The sequence below is a fragment of the Numida meleagris genome, chromosome 5, assembly GCF_002078875.1.
Source record: "Numida meleagris isolate 19003 breed g44 Domestic line chromosome 5, NumMel1.0, whole genome shotgun sequence".
Lineage (NCBI taxonomy): Eukaryota > Metazoa > Chordata > Aves > Galliformes > Numididae > Numida > Numida meleagris.
The window spans coordinates 18,921,414-18,937,515 of NC_034413.1; the positions used below are offsets into that span (position 1 = coordinate 18,921,414).

At 45.8% G+C, this 16,102-nt stretch overlaps 1 protein-coding gene across 2 annotated transcripts in view; it reads right to left on the reverse strand.

Moving 5' to 3' along the window:
- Nucleotides 1-11,564, reverse strand: part of GBF1 (golgi brefeldin A resistant guanine nucleotide exchange factor 1) — a 99,323-nt gene extending 87,759 nt beyond the window's left edge. For both annotated transcript variants that reach the window (XM_021398997.1, XM_021398996.1), the window contains exons 1-3: nt 11,366-11,564; nt 6,434-6,539; nt 5,485-5,551 (exon numbers count right to left, since the gene is read on the reverse strand). In XM_021398997.1, coding sequence (XP_021254672.1) covers nt 5,485-5,551; nt 6,434-6,539; nt 11,366-11,373 — 181 coding nt within the window. In that variant the 5' untranslated portion in view covers nt 11,374-11,564. The remainder of the gene's footprint in view (nt 1-5,484; nt 5,552-6,433; nt 6,540-11,365) is intronic.

Genomic DNA, 16,102 nt, shown 5'->3' on the forward strand with positions numbered 1-16,102 from the left:
ACGTTGGTGTTAGTTCTGGGCTTGAGAAGTTCCCATCTTAGAGGTCTTCCAGTGCAGCCATCATTCCTAGGGCACATTAGCATCACTCTAGGAAACTGTCTTAGAAAGTAAAGAACAGAATTAGCAATCACTCAGAAAAAGACTGGTTTATGACTTCACCATTAACACTAAGAAAACCTATGCCAAGAATATCAATAGAAATATCTGTGGGAAACTCAAAGACTTTAGCCTTAAGACAGCCCTTTGATGCATCTGATGCTGCAAAGATTAGAAGGAACATGCACCTCTCTCAGAGCGGGTACCTGGAACTACCCGCAGCTTCAAAGCAAGAATACTGCATTGGTTTACATTCTCTCTGCACTTGGAAGGATGCCTACTTTCGTGAAGACCAGGAACTTGCTTTTAAAATGACAGCTTCTACTGCAAAGGCTGAATACAATACACAAGAATCAAGTAGGCTGGATTCAGTCTGCAAACAAAGCATCACATTAAGAGTATGCTATAATCTTCTATTTTTTAGAGAAAGGAGAGAAAATATTCAAAGAACTAAATTACCACTTCTGTACACCATGTTGGATCATATGACATGGATTAAAACTGCACTGTCACCCATTAATCAGTACAGCTGAATTTAAGTTATGCAAGAAACCTTACTTTATCTTTTTTTTTTTTTTAACCATTCTTACACACTTTCCATTGGACTCAATGATCCTTATGGGCCCCTTCCAAATCAGGATATTCTATGATTCTTAAAAAAAATTGTAAACAATGCAACAAAAGCAAAATGTTACCCAGAGTTCCTTGGTCTTCAAAAGTACAAAGTTAACGTGTACAAATACCTGATACTAAAAAATGCAGATAATTTTTCTTTTTAAAAAGTTATCACAGGAACAGAAATAATCTAGGATATCAGGATAGTCTTCTAGCTTTTTTTTTTTTAATGAAGCTGTCATTAAAGCTTTTTTTTTTTAAAATGTCTGCTCTAGATAACATTGCAATCCTTCAATGCAAGTAAAAGAAGTATCCCAGCTACAGTCAATCAGTATTTGCTGTAAGCTAGCATGTCCAGTCACTTTTTGCAAAAATATGACACTGCTCTTAACTGCCAAGTGCAAAGCTACAAGCATTACAGCCCTATGATTATATCATTTATTTCCTATACTTGATAAAAAACATTGATTTTTCCAAATTTCTTCACTTAAACAGACTGCAATACATATCTCAGAGTCTACTTAACTGCATTGCAACAGCACTGAGAACACCTTATATTTCTACTACTTATTTATCACTTCTTAAAATGAGATCTGACAAGAAAAGTTCAGACATTAGTCCCAAGTAAGGATCAAATTTCTGTATTTTTTCCATCTGAATGTCAGATTTTCCCTAAAAACTGTTTCCAGGTCAGACATGAGAAAATGAGCTCGCAATCAAATCTACATTCCAGAAAACTGATGGCAACAGTAACAAGTATATTAAATCAGTACACTGGGCAAAGGTTCTCCTATGGTTACAGTCATTTGACCTTTAGCCAGCTCTTAATGCCCCAGCCAACCCTCTAAAGATGGAGATTTGCAGCAGCTTCTTGTCTGAAATAAGCCATGAAAAGATTCTTCTGAACCCACTGTACAAGCATTCGTTTAAAATGTCATGAATGTGCATGAAATCAGAGTGCTTCTAACAGCTTACTTCGCAGCTTCTGTTTAAAAGCACTAACTCTGAACCACCAGAGGATAAAAGGACTCAAACCTTCCAGTCTGGCACTCATGGCCCTAAAATATACACAAGTACCTCTTCACAGGTGTGTTTACCTAGTTTAAACCTTATTTAAATAGACTCTTGATGCACACACTTTCCACAAACACCTGCTTCTCCCACTGCAGTGCTGTCTTGTACAAGGCTGTTGCATTCAGTCATTTGCTGTCCTAAAGCCATCCTACACACCAGGCGAGCAGTAATTCAGTCATGACAATCCTGGTTACTGACTCATCCTTCCAATCACGGTGAACCGCTACAGATGTACCTGCTTTCACCTACACATCCTATTGGAATGGTTTGAAGACTTCAACAGCACTGCAAGATTTAAGGAAACTCAATCCTTATCAGATCATAGAAAAAGAGGTTTATGATGAATCTGTATTTCCAGACATTGCTGGTTATAAAATCTCTCCCCGCCGAGCTCAGCCACATCCTAACGTCAAAACACTCAGGAAAGAGAAGATGCTTTGTTACCACTGGTCATCAAAAATAAGCTTCCTTTTGTTGACCTACAACCATAACACAACTGACAGAACAGAAGGACTTCAACATCCAGACCTATCTTCTAGATATTCAATATCCTTTAAAAAGTAGTGAAATTAAAGTTGTGGTGGAAACAATCCTAGATCCAAATCTGTAACAATACTAAGGCCTCCATCAATTTTAAAATAACCTCTGAAGACCTAGTTTTATCCCAATTTTGCAAGCATGGACAAAGATTGATACTCATTGTTTGCATGCCCTCATAACTCAGGACACCGATCTGTGGTTTAACGAAGCACTGGAAATATAAGATACCATTACAGACAGGGTTACGGTGCTCATCTTCGTACAAGCATTCAACTACTAAGTTTATTTTGGAGACATGTATACAACGCTCAAGATGAGAGTACATCTATTTTTCTGTTTTCCATGCAACTACTATCAATAATAATTGAAATATATGCAGCATGTAAGTGTAAAAATGGCATAAAAAAAAAACGAGAGGGGATCAGAGCAGACATGTTCATTTTCTTTTATAAGTCTACAGTAAGTTGCAATGGAAATTACATTTTACAAAGCAACACTGCTCCCCATAATTCCAAGGCCTTTCACTAGGTACGCTGAATTGCAGAAGTGAAGTTATTCTTACCATAATCATGGTTGTGCCGAGCAACAGCATCTTCTCTAGATGTTTCCTTCAAGTGCCCATTTAGATATGACAGTGGGATGGGATACCAGTAGGTGGTTGCAGGCAAGGACTTAGTGGTTTTGGTAAATCAAATCAAACATTTGTAATTTAGTTACTCTTGTGGAACAACACTTTGAAATAGGAATCTTCAGGAGGTGTACAGTGCATCTATGTACCCTTGACCGGGGTATTTCAGCACCACAGTCATGACAGAGTTAATACCCACTAGCTCAGAGGAGAACAAAAGGTACTCCACTGCAACATGCCTAACATTTACATTGCCTCTCTTTGCTCATTAAACAGGTTTTGGTTAAATAATGAACAAACTGTATTACAGACTCCGATGAGAATTCCAAAATTATAAATCAACTGGTAAAGCCCAGAGGAGAATGAAGGGAGTGGGAGGGAAGGAAGGATAATATTGACTAATATAAAGGGCGCAGCTTGACAGTGGATATTCCTGCCACACCTGATCAAACATGCTCCATGGGGGAGGGGAAGGGGGGGCGAGAGCAAGAGGGGAGATGGGACAAGGCAGCCTGAAATTTGCATCCGGAACAGATTAAAATGGGTTCTTGGGGGATTGAGAAAATACATAATATATATTACTATAAATGCAAAATTGTACTAAAAGCTAACTCAAATGTCAAAGATTACAGCTTGAATAAATTTAAATATAAAAGCAATGCGTTTCCATGAGCTAATGAAAGAGACATGAAAGGAAGGTCTAGCAAAAAAAAAAAAAAAGAAAAAACTAAGTTTGGACTTTTCATTGCCTGGAAGATGAGGCAAGAGGCTCTAAATCAAAGTACTGCCTGGAAACCAGTTCATGTCTAAAACTGAAAAAAAAAAAAAGCACATCAATGATGTCCTACCTCAAGACACAAGTCTGAAAATAGCAGTCACTGAAGCTGCAATTACCTATTTAAAAAAAAACCCATGTAGTCAAACCACCATGCCATGATCATCATCATACATAAGCAATTACCAGCTCAGTGTAACCTCACTTCTCACAGAGTCTCCAAGCCTCTCAGTACATTAAACTTTGCTTTCTCTAACACGAGCAGATACTTGGCTTGCATTTTCTCCCAACAAGTCAACAACATATTGCATCCAGGTTCTACAGATAAATGGCCAACCCCTGACATTTATTCGTATTGCATTTAATCAAGCAACCTGACATCCCCTCATCTTCTGGATACGAAGTGGTATTTGCAATAATGGCAAAGAATTACAAGAGTCTCATCTTCAAGAGAACTTTATCTCATAGAAGGGAGAGACTAGTGCCAGGAAAACATCCTCCCAAGACAATTTTGGAGATTGTATGCATATCCTACAGAAGATGACTGAGCTTATAAAAACACATAAATCCCGTGTGTCATTTAATCTGTGGAGAGGCGTAACACCCAGAGCAACAAACATACTATCCAGAAATACACACTGGGCAGGAGTTGTCTATGATGTCATGATCTTACAGATGAGTCTTCTCACAGCCAAGGGAGATGCACCAGGCAAAGGAGGGGAAAAAAAACCCAAAAGCTCTACACTTGCAGGCAGTCACAAAAGAGGAAAGGATAAGGACTTAAATGCTGGTATGGGTCCTCAGCACCTCTGGTCAGCACCTGGAAGCAGCACTCCTGTTCTGGTAAATATACTTCTTAAAGGATTCCAGGCTCAGCACTGACACAGGAACAGGCACACTCCACAATCAGAAATGAAAAAAGTCCATCTCAAACTTAGGCTGAGTGTAGTTCTGAAGACCCACTGTGATGATGGGACCAGAAATAAAGCTCACTTTCAAATATTACAAATAAGAAATTCTGGGAAGAACCTGCAGCTCAGCATTAGCCTCACCTCCAGATGCTCAATATGTATCAAGGTTAAACAACTGCTCCTGAAACTAACAACACAGAAAATATAGGGGGAAAACAGGGGAAATACGAATTAGGAGTGAAAACCTGGTCAGAATCGACATCACAGCCACATGCTCTACTACTGGAATCAGTACAGATTCCCAGGTTCTTTTGGCGCAACTGGTCACTAAGTAAGCCATTCACTTTGAGATTAAAGAGAACCAAATGGAAAGTGAAGTCTATTCTTTGCTTGTTACTGGTAACAAATGATGAAACCCAACAAATCAAAGACTATAAGGAGAAACTGGATAATGGGAGGCACCTTGCCAAACAGATTTTTCTTGTCATTTGAAGGTTGGAAAGCGTAAACAAAACACGAGATTATACATAATAATATGACAGATTTCCTATATTACTGTAAGCTTCAGTATAATGAAAAAAAAACATGCACATAGACACACAAGTATATACATAAACACACACAATACACACACACATACATATGCATATGTCCAAATGACAGCAACAGTGGTATTATTTCTCTAGAAAAGCATATATCTATTTGCCCTTTTCTCATTATTCAATATAAGATATCTGGATAGTAAAAAAGACAAAATAGTACACCTGAACACAGATTGAAAGAAAAAATTTATTTGTATGTACCCTAGCAAGTTCACATACCTGCTGATCTCTGCATAAGCTTACCTGTTATATTATTCAGCACTTCTTTTAAGACACTAAAGCTATGCAGCAAGGGATCCCTTTCTTCATCCTATAGGTTATACATAGGAAGGAAGCCATTAATTAAGCGAATATACTTCTGAAGATGCATCTTAATAACAGGGATGTAAAGACCTCACCTTCACGTTCAGGGGAGTATTGTGGGTTGAGCTTATCACTGTCAGATTATTTACTCCATCAAAATCAAGACAAGTATTTTGTTTTCCTTCTAGCACTATTCTATGTTATACAGCTCAAATGTCAAAGAATAGGTTCAAGACAGCAAAATCCACTTCGGGTTTATAGTCCTTTGAAGTATTTCTGATTAACCCTTCACTGTTCAATACATTTCAGAGAAGATCTCTCATATCATATTGAAATGGCTCATCTGGATTTGCTATAATGTTAATCTATGCAGATTGTAATGGGAACAGAAATACAATAACATTTGGTGCCATTATAATAACTTGAAGAAAGAATCACAGTATGAATAACTGCATCCTTTAGCTTTAGTTTATGATATTAAAGTAAGTTTCTCCAAGCTGTGTACATCTGCAGCCACACCTCCTACTGGGTGGCAGTGAGCACTAAGGAAGAAATGCCTGTTAGAAGGAACAAGGGCCCTGCCCTCTGACAAACTGAAATCGCTTTGCTGGATAACAGCCATCTGCTAATCAGTTGGCATTCTGAAGTACACCACAGATTCAGTACACCACAGGCACACTTCTTCACTGCCAAAGCCAAAAACTGACTATGGCATCATTAGACTTCAAAACATTGTATTAATGGCTTTTAACAAAACAGGTATGGAACTATTAGCAACTATTTTAAAAAAAAAAAAAAAAAGAAGGAGAAGAAGGGCTTCTCTAAAACCAAGCGGTTTCTGCCTTTCTGCCACAGCACAAACAGGCAGCAACAACCCAAGACAACTTACCAGGTGCGTGTGAGTGCTCCATCGGGCATTACGCTTGATGGCTCCCACCACCGCATTGATTTCGCCTTGTACAATGTAAATGTTTTTGTCCACCATCTTGACAACCCTGAAAATAAAGATAATTCAAATCAGTCTCCAGCCCTCTGAATCATTCCCCTCCTCAGATAAAACATCATGGTGGATCCAGCCAAGCAGGAGGCCTACAGAGATGCAAGAGAACAGTTCTACAGCTTTGTTTTGTACATGAAGACAAATAAGTTTTTTGTCAAGAAGACAACAAAAGGAGAGCACTTTTCCACAAAATGCAGTTCAAGAATATCAAAGTAGATTGTTAGTTAGAATAGCAACATAACTTCAAGGCCCAGCCCCCCTTTTTTTCCCCAGTATGTTTAGGTTCAGAGGAAGATAGCGTTAGGGTACCAGGACACACATCCATGACAATGCAACAACAGACTCACTCCCGCACTTAAGCATTAAGTCCTGCAGCTCTACACAGAGCACAATGCTCATCTTGTACTGTTAAATAAGCATCAGTGGTTTAAATAAGGTGGCTACAGGGAAGCTCTTTGGGACTTTGACACAATAACATCATGTATAAAATGCACTGATTTTCACACCTGCTTTGTGAAAAAGGCTTTAAGAAAGAGAGCAAGGACAAAAACCAAAGGTAAATCCCTACAAAGAAATGAGAAAAAAACTGAATGGAAGACGGGGAAGAAAAAGTGAGAAAGTAAAAGGCAGGCATTTACACTCATACAGACTGAGATCTTATAGTGAAAGTCTTACATCTAATGTATCCAGAAATTAAGCCAGAAGAGCAAAATTGTACAAGCAAAAGAGAAACATTTTGAATGACCTGAGAGAAAGAATGAGCAGTTTACAACAGGGTAGTTCTCTGTATTCCAGCTATAGCCCAGACACAGAGAAGCACACACAAGTAAGAATGGAGAGGAATGAACGGACATGACTGTTTACAAAGAATAAACAGGACATATAAAGAGACCAAAGTCGGACGATACCATGTCTGCAAACAAGAAGTATTTAGTGGAACTGTAGCTAATCATGAGACTTTTTCAGAAGATACGAAAAGAAAATGAGGAATCCAGTTTGAAATCCCAATAGGACATCCATAGGAAAGTGGAAGACTGAAAGCAGCTGAGATATTAATCACAACACTTCAAACTAGACAGGTGCACTTCCAGATCAGACAGGCACATTTAAAGGGCTCCGCTGGGGTGGGGAAAAGAAAGGGGAATAAAGATTTTTGCCCATGCAGAAAAAGCAAAGCAGAGAAGGACAGAATTTCTGTAATCACTCCAAGCTTCAAAAGCACCATGACAAAAATTTCAGAGCACGTGTACTAGATATGAATTCACATTAATTAACATGTTTGAGTTATCAACAACTCTTCAAATATACAAATTTCCTCAGAGTGAAATAGACTAATTTGCTAGAGGACTCTGTAAACAAGAAAGAAAAATACCGTAAAAAGATGCCTTATCAAGGGAGAGCATCACACTTATTGTTTCCATTTTTCATGTTCACAACCCCACGAATGCTCCTAAAGCAACACCATTTCTTACTTCATTTAATTAATAAAAATAATGGTATTCCGAAGTGTTACACAATAAGTTAGGGGCAAAGACAAAAATACTTTATAGCACAGGAACTGTCATAGCAGTCCAGATCAGATAGCAGCCCAGATTATTCAGAAAAACAAACAACCGTTTGTGCCACGCAGTTTGCCTGCGCCCTGAAGAACAACGCTTTGTAACCTCCTTCCACATCTGCCTGTAATACAACCACAGATATTCTCCTATCATTTGTTCAATGCTTGAGATGTTCCCATCCTCGACAGCTACCTTCCTTCGTGAATTTAGTTACAGGATATGAATGCCTTCAAATATGATCAAGAGCATTTTTAATGCAGTATTTTTTTCTACTTCAACCTGTCATCTTTGTTTTAGTGTAAAATGGGAGATTTTGTCTCCCTTGTAGAATTCCTCACTTACTGATCTCTTCTTTTTCCATACACCCACATAGGATATCTCAGAGATCAATGCTCCAGTCCATAAAAATACTTCTGAGGAAATATGACGCACAAGCAAATTTGCCAAAAGCCACATTGTTGCATCTTCACCATTACAAGCTAATACTGAGCACGTAAACCCCACAGTGCCATCCCAAGCATGTAGCAGTGACTTCTAGAAACAAAGGCTCCCCTAACCTGATTTGGAAAAGCCTGTAAAAATATACCAAACACACATCACGTGCCTTGCACACACACGGATGCTCAGCAGTTCCGCACATTTAAAATAATGCCAAAGCTTAAATGCTAATCTGCACACTAGAGAATCTGCCTATAGTACCCTTACTTCTCTTCTTCTGCCTTTAACCTAAAAGGATAAAGAATGAAAAGCTGGTTAAACTCAGTCCTCCCTGAATGTACGAGGCTTACAATGCTCAGCTTTCCACAAACCTGGTGCTACCTCCTGTCAGCAAAACACGAGGAGGACAGACAAGTTTCCAGCACACGTCTTTTCCTTTACACTTACTGTGAAATTAAACATGCTGATCCTTTCAAACAAGGTTATTAAAAAAAATCCATGTTGCTTGGTATGATCTTCCCAACATACTAAAATCCTACAATACCTTTTTTTTTTCCTCCAAAGTTATCCTTTCATTGCTAACTATTTGAGAAAACTTGATAAGAATGCACTCCTTTATTTTTCTTCCCTTCACCACAGATTCCATTAAATGTAACTTTATTCCAAAGTTGCAAACACAAACGCACACTTACTGGCCCAACGCAACTAAAACTGCCTATCATGCTGGAAAACCCAAATTCACACCCAGAGCTACGGTCATCACACCTACAGCCCACTTCTCCACAAACACTGGGTAAAGGTGGGGGAAACTCCTGCTTCACATTTAAGCTTGCAGTTAACCAAGCAATATACACATTCCTAAGCAAACCACAGGCAACTGTCCTCATTCATAGCAGGGACCTTTGCAGCTGTGTGCTAGAGAAGGAACAAGAAAATAGTTTCAGGGGAAAAAAAGGCCAAAAAAGGGGAAAAAAGGGGGAAAATGACAACTACCCAGCACAATAGTTTAAAAGTTTAAATCAAGGAATGGAAATTGTTTCTGCAAACGCTGTACTTCTGGAAGCGTATCCTTTTTGAACTGTCAAACATCTTTCAGGATTCAAGCAACAACCAGTCATGCAGCTTAGAATAGATGTTCTATATTAAAAGAAGTTTTAGAATTGAAATTAATGTTTGAATTGAATTAATACAAAAAACTATTTCTCTTTCACAACAGATCATGTATCATGCTGAAATCTAGAGACCCGTCCTCCAATTTCGCTCCTGCTCAGAATTTCACCAGGCAGCTCCACACCAACGCAGCTGACCAGCCCACCCAGACAAACAGGGAAGCTGTCATCATTCACAGCCCTGCTGTTAGCAGGGTTAGCACCTCAAAGAGTGGAACAAGGCAGACATCTAAGCATTTCATTGAACACCGAAGTCTAACGTTCACATGCATGTCACGTCAGCAGCCCTCTATGGACAGTGATGATCATTATTCTGAGACTCTTGAAACGGTATCAGGCGTTAAACTCACATAAAAACAATGACAAGATTTACGTCTGCAAATGTTATCTCACACGTGCACTGAATGCTCCACTGCTCAGCCCTGAAACATACTGCCCCAACTTTTTCTATTACCATAAGAAGTCACAGGTACACTTTTAAGAAACACTTCTTCCCCATAGGGAAATGTCTGCAAGTCTTCTGGAAAACAAGCAAGAGTTACCATCAAGAGTGACAGAGTCTAGCAGATGTCCATCAAGTCACTTCTCCCTGTTGTAAACTTTAGCCTTCAGCTATGCTAACTGACTCAAATCCAGTGAAATCACTACAGTAAGTAGCAGTAAAGTGAAGTGACAGTACTACAGATACAGAAAAAGTAGTACTTAAGAATAAACTCCTGCTGAGCAAAATTTGCACTGCTTATGATAATGCATGAGAACAGCCTCCGACCTCGCCTCTGTATCGGGTCCTGACACAACATTCTGCTACCAGAACAGGATACACAGCACTTCTCAGTCAGCAAATCACAAGTGCTTCTCACGTAGCTTCAAGCTTGCTCAGTTATGCAGCAGCCAGGGGACAGCAAAGCCTTTTCTTCCCTTCGAAGTGCCCATACCAGTTACATGAACGTCTCACCAGGAAGTTAAAATTTGATGGTTTTTTTTTTTTTTTTTCACATAACAGTTGCTGCACAACAAACGTCACAGGCAGAGAAGGTCAGAGAGCTAGAGGTACTCCTGTAAAGGCACGGTGCAGGCCTGCGCCGGCAGGTCTGGGCAGTTAGCCGTGCCGTCTGAAACACGGCCAGCAGCGGCAGGACAGCAGTAACACCTGACGAAGGCGGCACCTGCTTCTGCAGGCCTACGCCTTTAACTGTGATAACGAGACAGCGCCTGGGAGCCAGGAGGAGAAACCTCCCGCCCGACTGTCAAACCTGAGGAGCCAACCTAGAAACGTCACGGCAGTGCGAAGTGGGGGGCTCTCCCTATGGCTGTTTTACGCGACCGAAGCGACGAAGCACGGTACCGGGAGCTCGGGACGCACAGCCCACGCCGGCTGCGGCCCTCCCGCCCGCACAGCCGCCCGCGCGGTGCGACCGCAGCTCCGCCGAGTGACCGAGCGCGGGGAGCGGGGCACCTGGGCCCGGCCCGGCCCGGCCCGCGGGTTCCCCCGGGCTGCTCCCCGAGCCGCAGGCGGTGAGGCCCGCCTCGGCCCCAGCCTCCCCCCCGCCTCGGGGGCTGCCGGCTCCGCCCGCGCCCCCCGCCGCGGCCTCCCTCCCGGCCCGGCCCTCGCGTAGCGACACTATCGCGACAGGCGCTCGCCGCCCGGCACTGACCCCCGCATCCAAAATGGCGGCGCCTGCTCCCCGCGACGGCGGCCGCTTCACACATCGGTCGGGCGGGCGGCGCCGCGAGCAGGGACTCGGCCCAGCCCTGCCACTGTCCGCCCGCCCCTTCCTCCCGGCGGCGGCGGCGGGCGAGGCGGCCGCGCACGGGGTCCTCCCGGCCACAGGCAAACGGAACCGGCTCGGCTCCGCTCCCACTGACGTGGAAACGGGCGCACCCCAACCCGCTGCCTGGTTACTGCGCAGACGGACAGGCCCCGGAGCCAACCCCCACGCGGCGTAGCGGCCGGCTCGCTGGGCTGACCAATAGGAACACGGGCTGAAGCCGGAGGAGGCGGGATATCCAGTGACAAGCTAAAGAGAACCAATAGCGGCAGAGAAGGTAGAACTAGCAGAGCCACTGGTCAATCGTGAGGGAGCCGCGCCGTCGAAGGGGCGTGGCCACGCCTGAGGGGAGCAGCAAGGGCGGTTGAGGGGAAGACGGGAGGCGGGGCAGTCCGCGCAGGGCATTGTGGGCCTCTCCCCGCGTCGCGCCCGAGGCAGTGTGGGCCTCCGCCTCTCCCGCCCTCTGGCTGCCTGGCTCCGCCCCGCCCCGCCCCCTGGCCCCTGCAGATAGCTTACAGTTTTATGGTGCTGGCGCCCGCAGGCAGATCAGCTTGGAGGCTGCTGTGCCAGGTCTTGGGCTGGTCAGAGCACCTGCCAGCCTACCTCCCAGTCTTAACGCTGTATGCGTAGGAAAACACAAACTGAAAGTGAGAAAGAGTGGAAGGGTCAAAACATACTCATCCGCTGTCAGACTTACAACTTCATCTGCTGCAGTTTGGCTCAAAGAGTGAAGTACTTTAGACAAAAACTTAAATGTGCAACAAGAACCATTCCTGGCCAACCCAACCCAAAGGCAAAGTGGGCTCTATCTCCACCCTCACAGACAGCCCAACACCTCCCTCCTGAGAGCACGGCCCCATGTTGGCAGGGATGCTCTGGAGATGGCCACCCTGTCCTTCTCTACCTGCAGGAAAATCTGCCCAGATATTGTGTGATCAAGAATCAGAGCGTCTGAGGCTGATACCACAGTTATCTCCCAACTCTGTCAACCAGGTCAAGAGATTTGCTCCAGCTGGTATTTACCTGATAACGGGCAGAGTTCAGAGCTGGAAGGTTAAGCTGTAATTGCAGGAAGCGGCCACATACATTCCCCAAAAGTGGAACAAGAAACTGCATGTTCTGGCAACAGAGGCACTGTCTCGTAGCAGGCAGCTTTTAGCTCAAGTTCCTCAGCTAAAAAACAGGTGGTCAGACACCCAACGCAGAGAGACTGCAAAAGCTACCAGGGCAGCAAGCAAAGGCTGGCAGAACAGGATGTGTCTTTACTAGTGCACTCTCCCTCCCTCCTGCCCTGTTGCAGCAGCTGAAGTGCCCTGTAGCACCCACCAGCCTTTGGGAAGCCTCCAGGAACCTCTCATTTGCCCACCAGCTCCCCTCTTGGCAAAGGGGCTGTCTGTGGCACAGGCCAGACCCCCTCCCAGCTGAGCCTACCTACCTTCCCAGTGAAGGGGCTGTGGCCCCTCTGTGCCTTCTGCCCCTGCCCAGAGATCTGCAAAGTGTTTATGGAAACCTGTCACGGAGCTTGAAACCAAGCCAGCCAGGTGCCTTCTGCTTCACCCAAATGCATCTCAGTGCGTTAATAAAGAGCAAACATTGCAGTGTGCTCTGCATTTTTACTTACGATCCAGTACCGCATTGTCTGGAGAGAAAAACAATACAGCACAGCCCCACGCTGTCTGGGAGCAGTGAGTTCACTCGTACGCACCAAGCACTGTGTCATCCAGCCCTCAGGTAGCCCAGCACCACCCTGCACTAAGGGGGTGCAGGCATAGGGCCAAGAGATGGGAAAGGCCCACGTTGCTTTATTCCCAAGGCACTGGTTCTTACACACAGCACAGGACAGTGAAACTCAAGATCAGAACAGCAAAACACATGCAAATCCCTCAGATTCCTGCAGGCTGGTCAGGAAGGGCTTTGACTCAGAAGGCAGAAGCAGTCACCATGGCTAGGAACTGTTTGCAGTCACTCTCTCCAGAGCTGAGCATCCAAAACAAATGTCGCAGTCATTCTCAGCAGCTGACCCTTTCCAGAGCAAGCTCAGGTAGAGGCCAGCCCACAGCCAGATGAAGGCTCTCCAAATGGAAACTGATGTTCTGCATCTGGTACAATCTGCCTTCAGGCCAGGACCTACAGCTGGAGCAGCAGAGCTGAACTGAGACACTCAAGAACAATCAAACCCTTCTCTGGCAATCATACAGAACACAGTATTGAAACTGCAGAGCAGCCTGCTTGAGCTGAAACATCCTCCCGGCTGTTCCACATAGCCCACGTCTTAGGAGCACTTCCCAGTGACGTGAAACTCCCAGTGTTTTCCATGTTCTCTTCTTGGCCACAAGCAGCCATGCCTTTTGGCAGGAGCAACCTGGCCTCAATTAGTCATATCTTTGTCACCTCTTGGCAAGGCTACAGCTACGTGATACACCTGGGCATGAAGCCCACAGCACTTGGCAAATGCCAGCTGGACAGGCACACTGCAGTGGGAGCCCTGACTACCACAAAGGCATCAAACCCACCCTCTGCTTCTTGGCCTAGGAGGCCAAGCCACAGCGTCACTTCTGATCTTCAAGGCGTTTGATGGCATGAACCCAGCATGGCTATAAGATTAGTTAAGACACAAAGGTGGAAACCATGATTACCAAAGCCAACTGCAGCACTCTCTGAGAGCAGCAAAACCAGGCAACAGCAGGACTGGATTTGCCTGTAACAGAGAAAGAGTTTCCTCTGAGAACGCACCCCTCCCAGACGGTAAAAAGTGAAGTATGCCTAACCTGCTTTGTGATTCCCTCCTTCTGCACTTCCCATCTCTCTGACAGGATGCAAGTCAAGTGGAGTCTCGGTTTAGTTTGCTTTTACTTCTTTTTTTTTCCCTTACTTTCTAATTAATGTGAAGTAGTAACATCTGTCACCTGAGCCCAGGTGAAGTCCTTGGTCTCTTCTCCAGCAGTGAATCCTCCAGCTGGTGAGACCATTTGAACTGCAGCTCTGAATCCTTGGCACCATCCACAAGAGCTGCTGCTACATTTCATCAGCAAACAGAGAGCCCTCCCTTCCAGGGAGATGGTTCTTGCAAGAGGATGGCTGCAGGAGGCTGTCCCAGCAAAAGCCTTCCTGTTCCCGGATTGTCTTCGTGCTGCACTCTGCAGGGAACAAGCTTGAGATGGAGTGCTGGTTCTTATTTCCAGTTGCCCAAAGGAAATAGCTAAAAATACTTTTGTTTCATCTTTACTTTAAAGCATAAGTACTGTCTGTATTTGTTGCAGGCTACTCACAGTGGAAGGCTTGGAGGGATGCGAGGCGATTCACATAATTCCCTTCATTGCTGCAGACCGTGAGCTGGGTTTTCTGCTTCCCTGAGGCACATGGTGGGAGAGACGGACTGTTCTTGGGCATGCTAGTGCTGCTGTGCTGTGCCTGCTCCTGAGGGAGGTTAAAGTCAGAGATGGGAAAATACGTGGTCTGGTTTGCAGTCACTTATTGGAAGCACAAAGCAGTGAGGCAAATGGGAACCTCAGGTTGCTACTATTAATAAATGTGGTAATTTCTCATGAGCATCTCAACACCATCAGCTCCTCTCAGGATCTCCCGCACCCCCTGCATTGCCATGTTTGTATGTTTCTGAACAGCAGTGCATAGCATCATGCCTTCTTAACCCTTCTTCACATCCTTCACACACTTATCTGTGCGTTTCTCTTCCTCTTACGTATCTATGTGCCACATGATGCGTTTAGCAGGCTCCCTCGGTACGGCTCGTAAGTCACCGGGGTTAAAATCCACTCCTATTCTCACATTATTTCCTAATCTCTAAAACACGTCGGTGGAAGAGCTCCGGGCTGACCTTTGGCACCATAAGCCAGCATGTGGGTCAGCATGGAAGTGACCCGAGGGAGGCAACCCGGCCGCAGGATCGCGCATCTCGTCCTCCACGCCCGGCGGCCGGAGGCACGGCACCCCGCGGCGCGGCCCCAAGGGAAGCCGAAGCGCTCCCGGCGCGAACGAGAGCCGGGACGGCGCGGGCAGTAACTAACGCGCGATCGGCATTCCCGACAGCTGCTGCTGCGCCGTGCAGGGCGCGCCCAGAAGCCGGCTGTGGGTCCCGGCCCGCCGGGCAGCCCCTCCCGGCCGCAGACCCGTGCCCACGCGTGCCCCACGGCAGCTCCGCGCCCGGACCGCCCGCTCCCCTTCCGCGACGCGGCCACGGCGGCGAGAGCCGTGCGGCGGGGCGGGGGCGTGACCATCGCGGCGAAGGCGTGATCTAGCGCCCGTCTTTGCGAAACTGAGAGCCGGAGCGCGGCGGGATGGAGAAGAGCCGTGCGGCGATTGGTCGCCGTGGAAGCTAGGCGGGCCCGGGGCGGGCGGTCCTGGACGGGGCGGGCGGCGGCGGGCGCGCAGCTGGAATGGGGCGGGCGGGAGCGGGGCGCCCGGTGCAGCTGGCGGGGGGCGCCGGCCGCCGCCATAAAGTGAATGGGCCGGGTGAATGGGCGGCAGTCGGCCGGCGCCCTCCGCCCTCCCCGTGAGCCGCAGGCCGGCAGCGAGGCGCAGCGTGCCGGGGAGTCGCGGGGATTTACTTTCTGACAACGGCGGAGCAGCCCGGGTAGTGGGGCAGGGGTAGCGGCGTCACCCCGC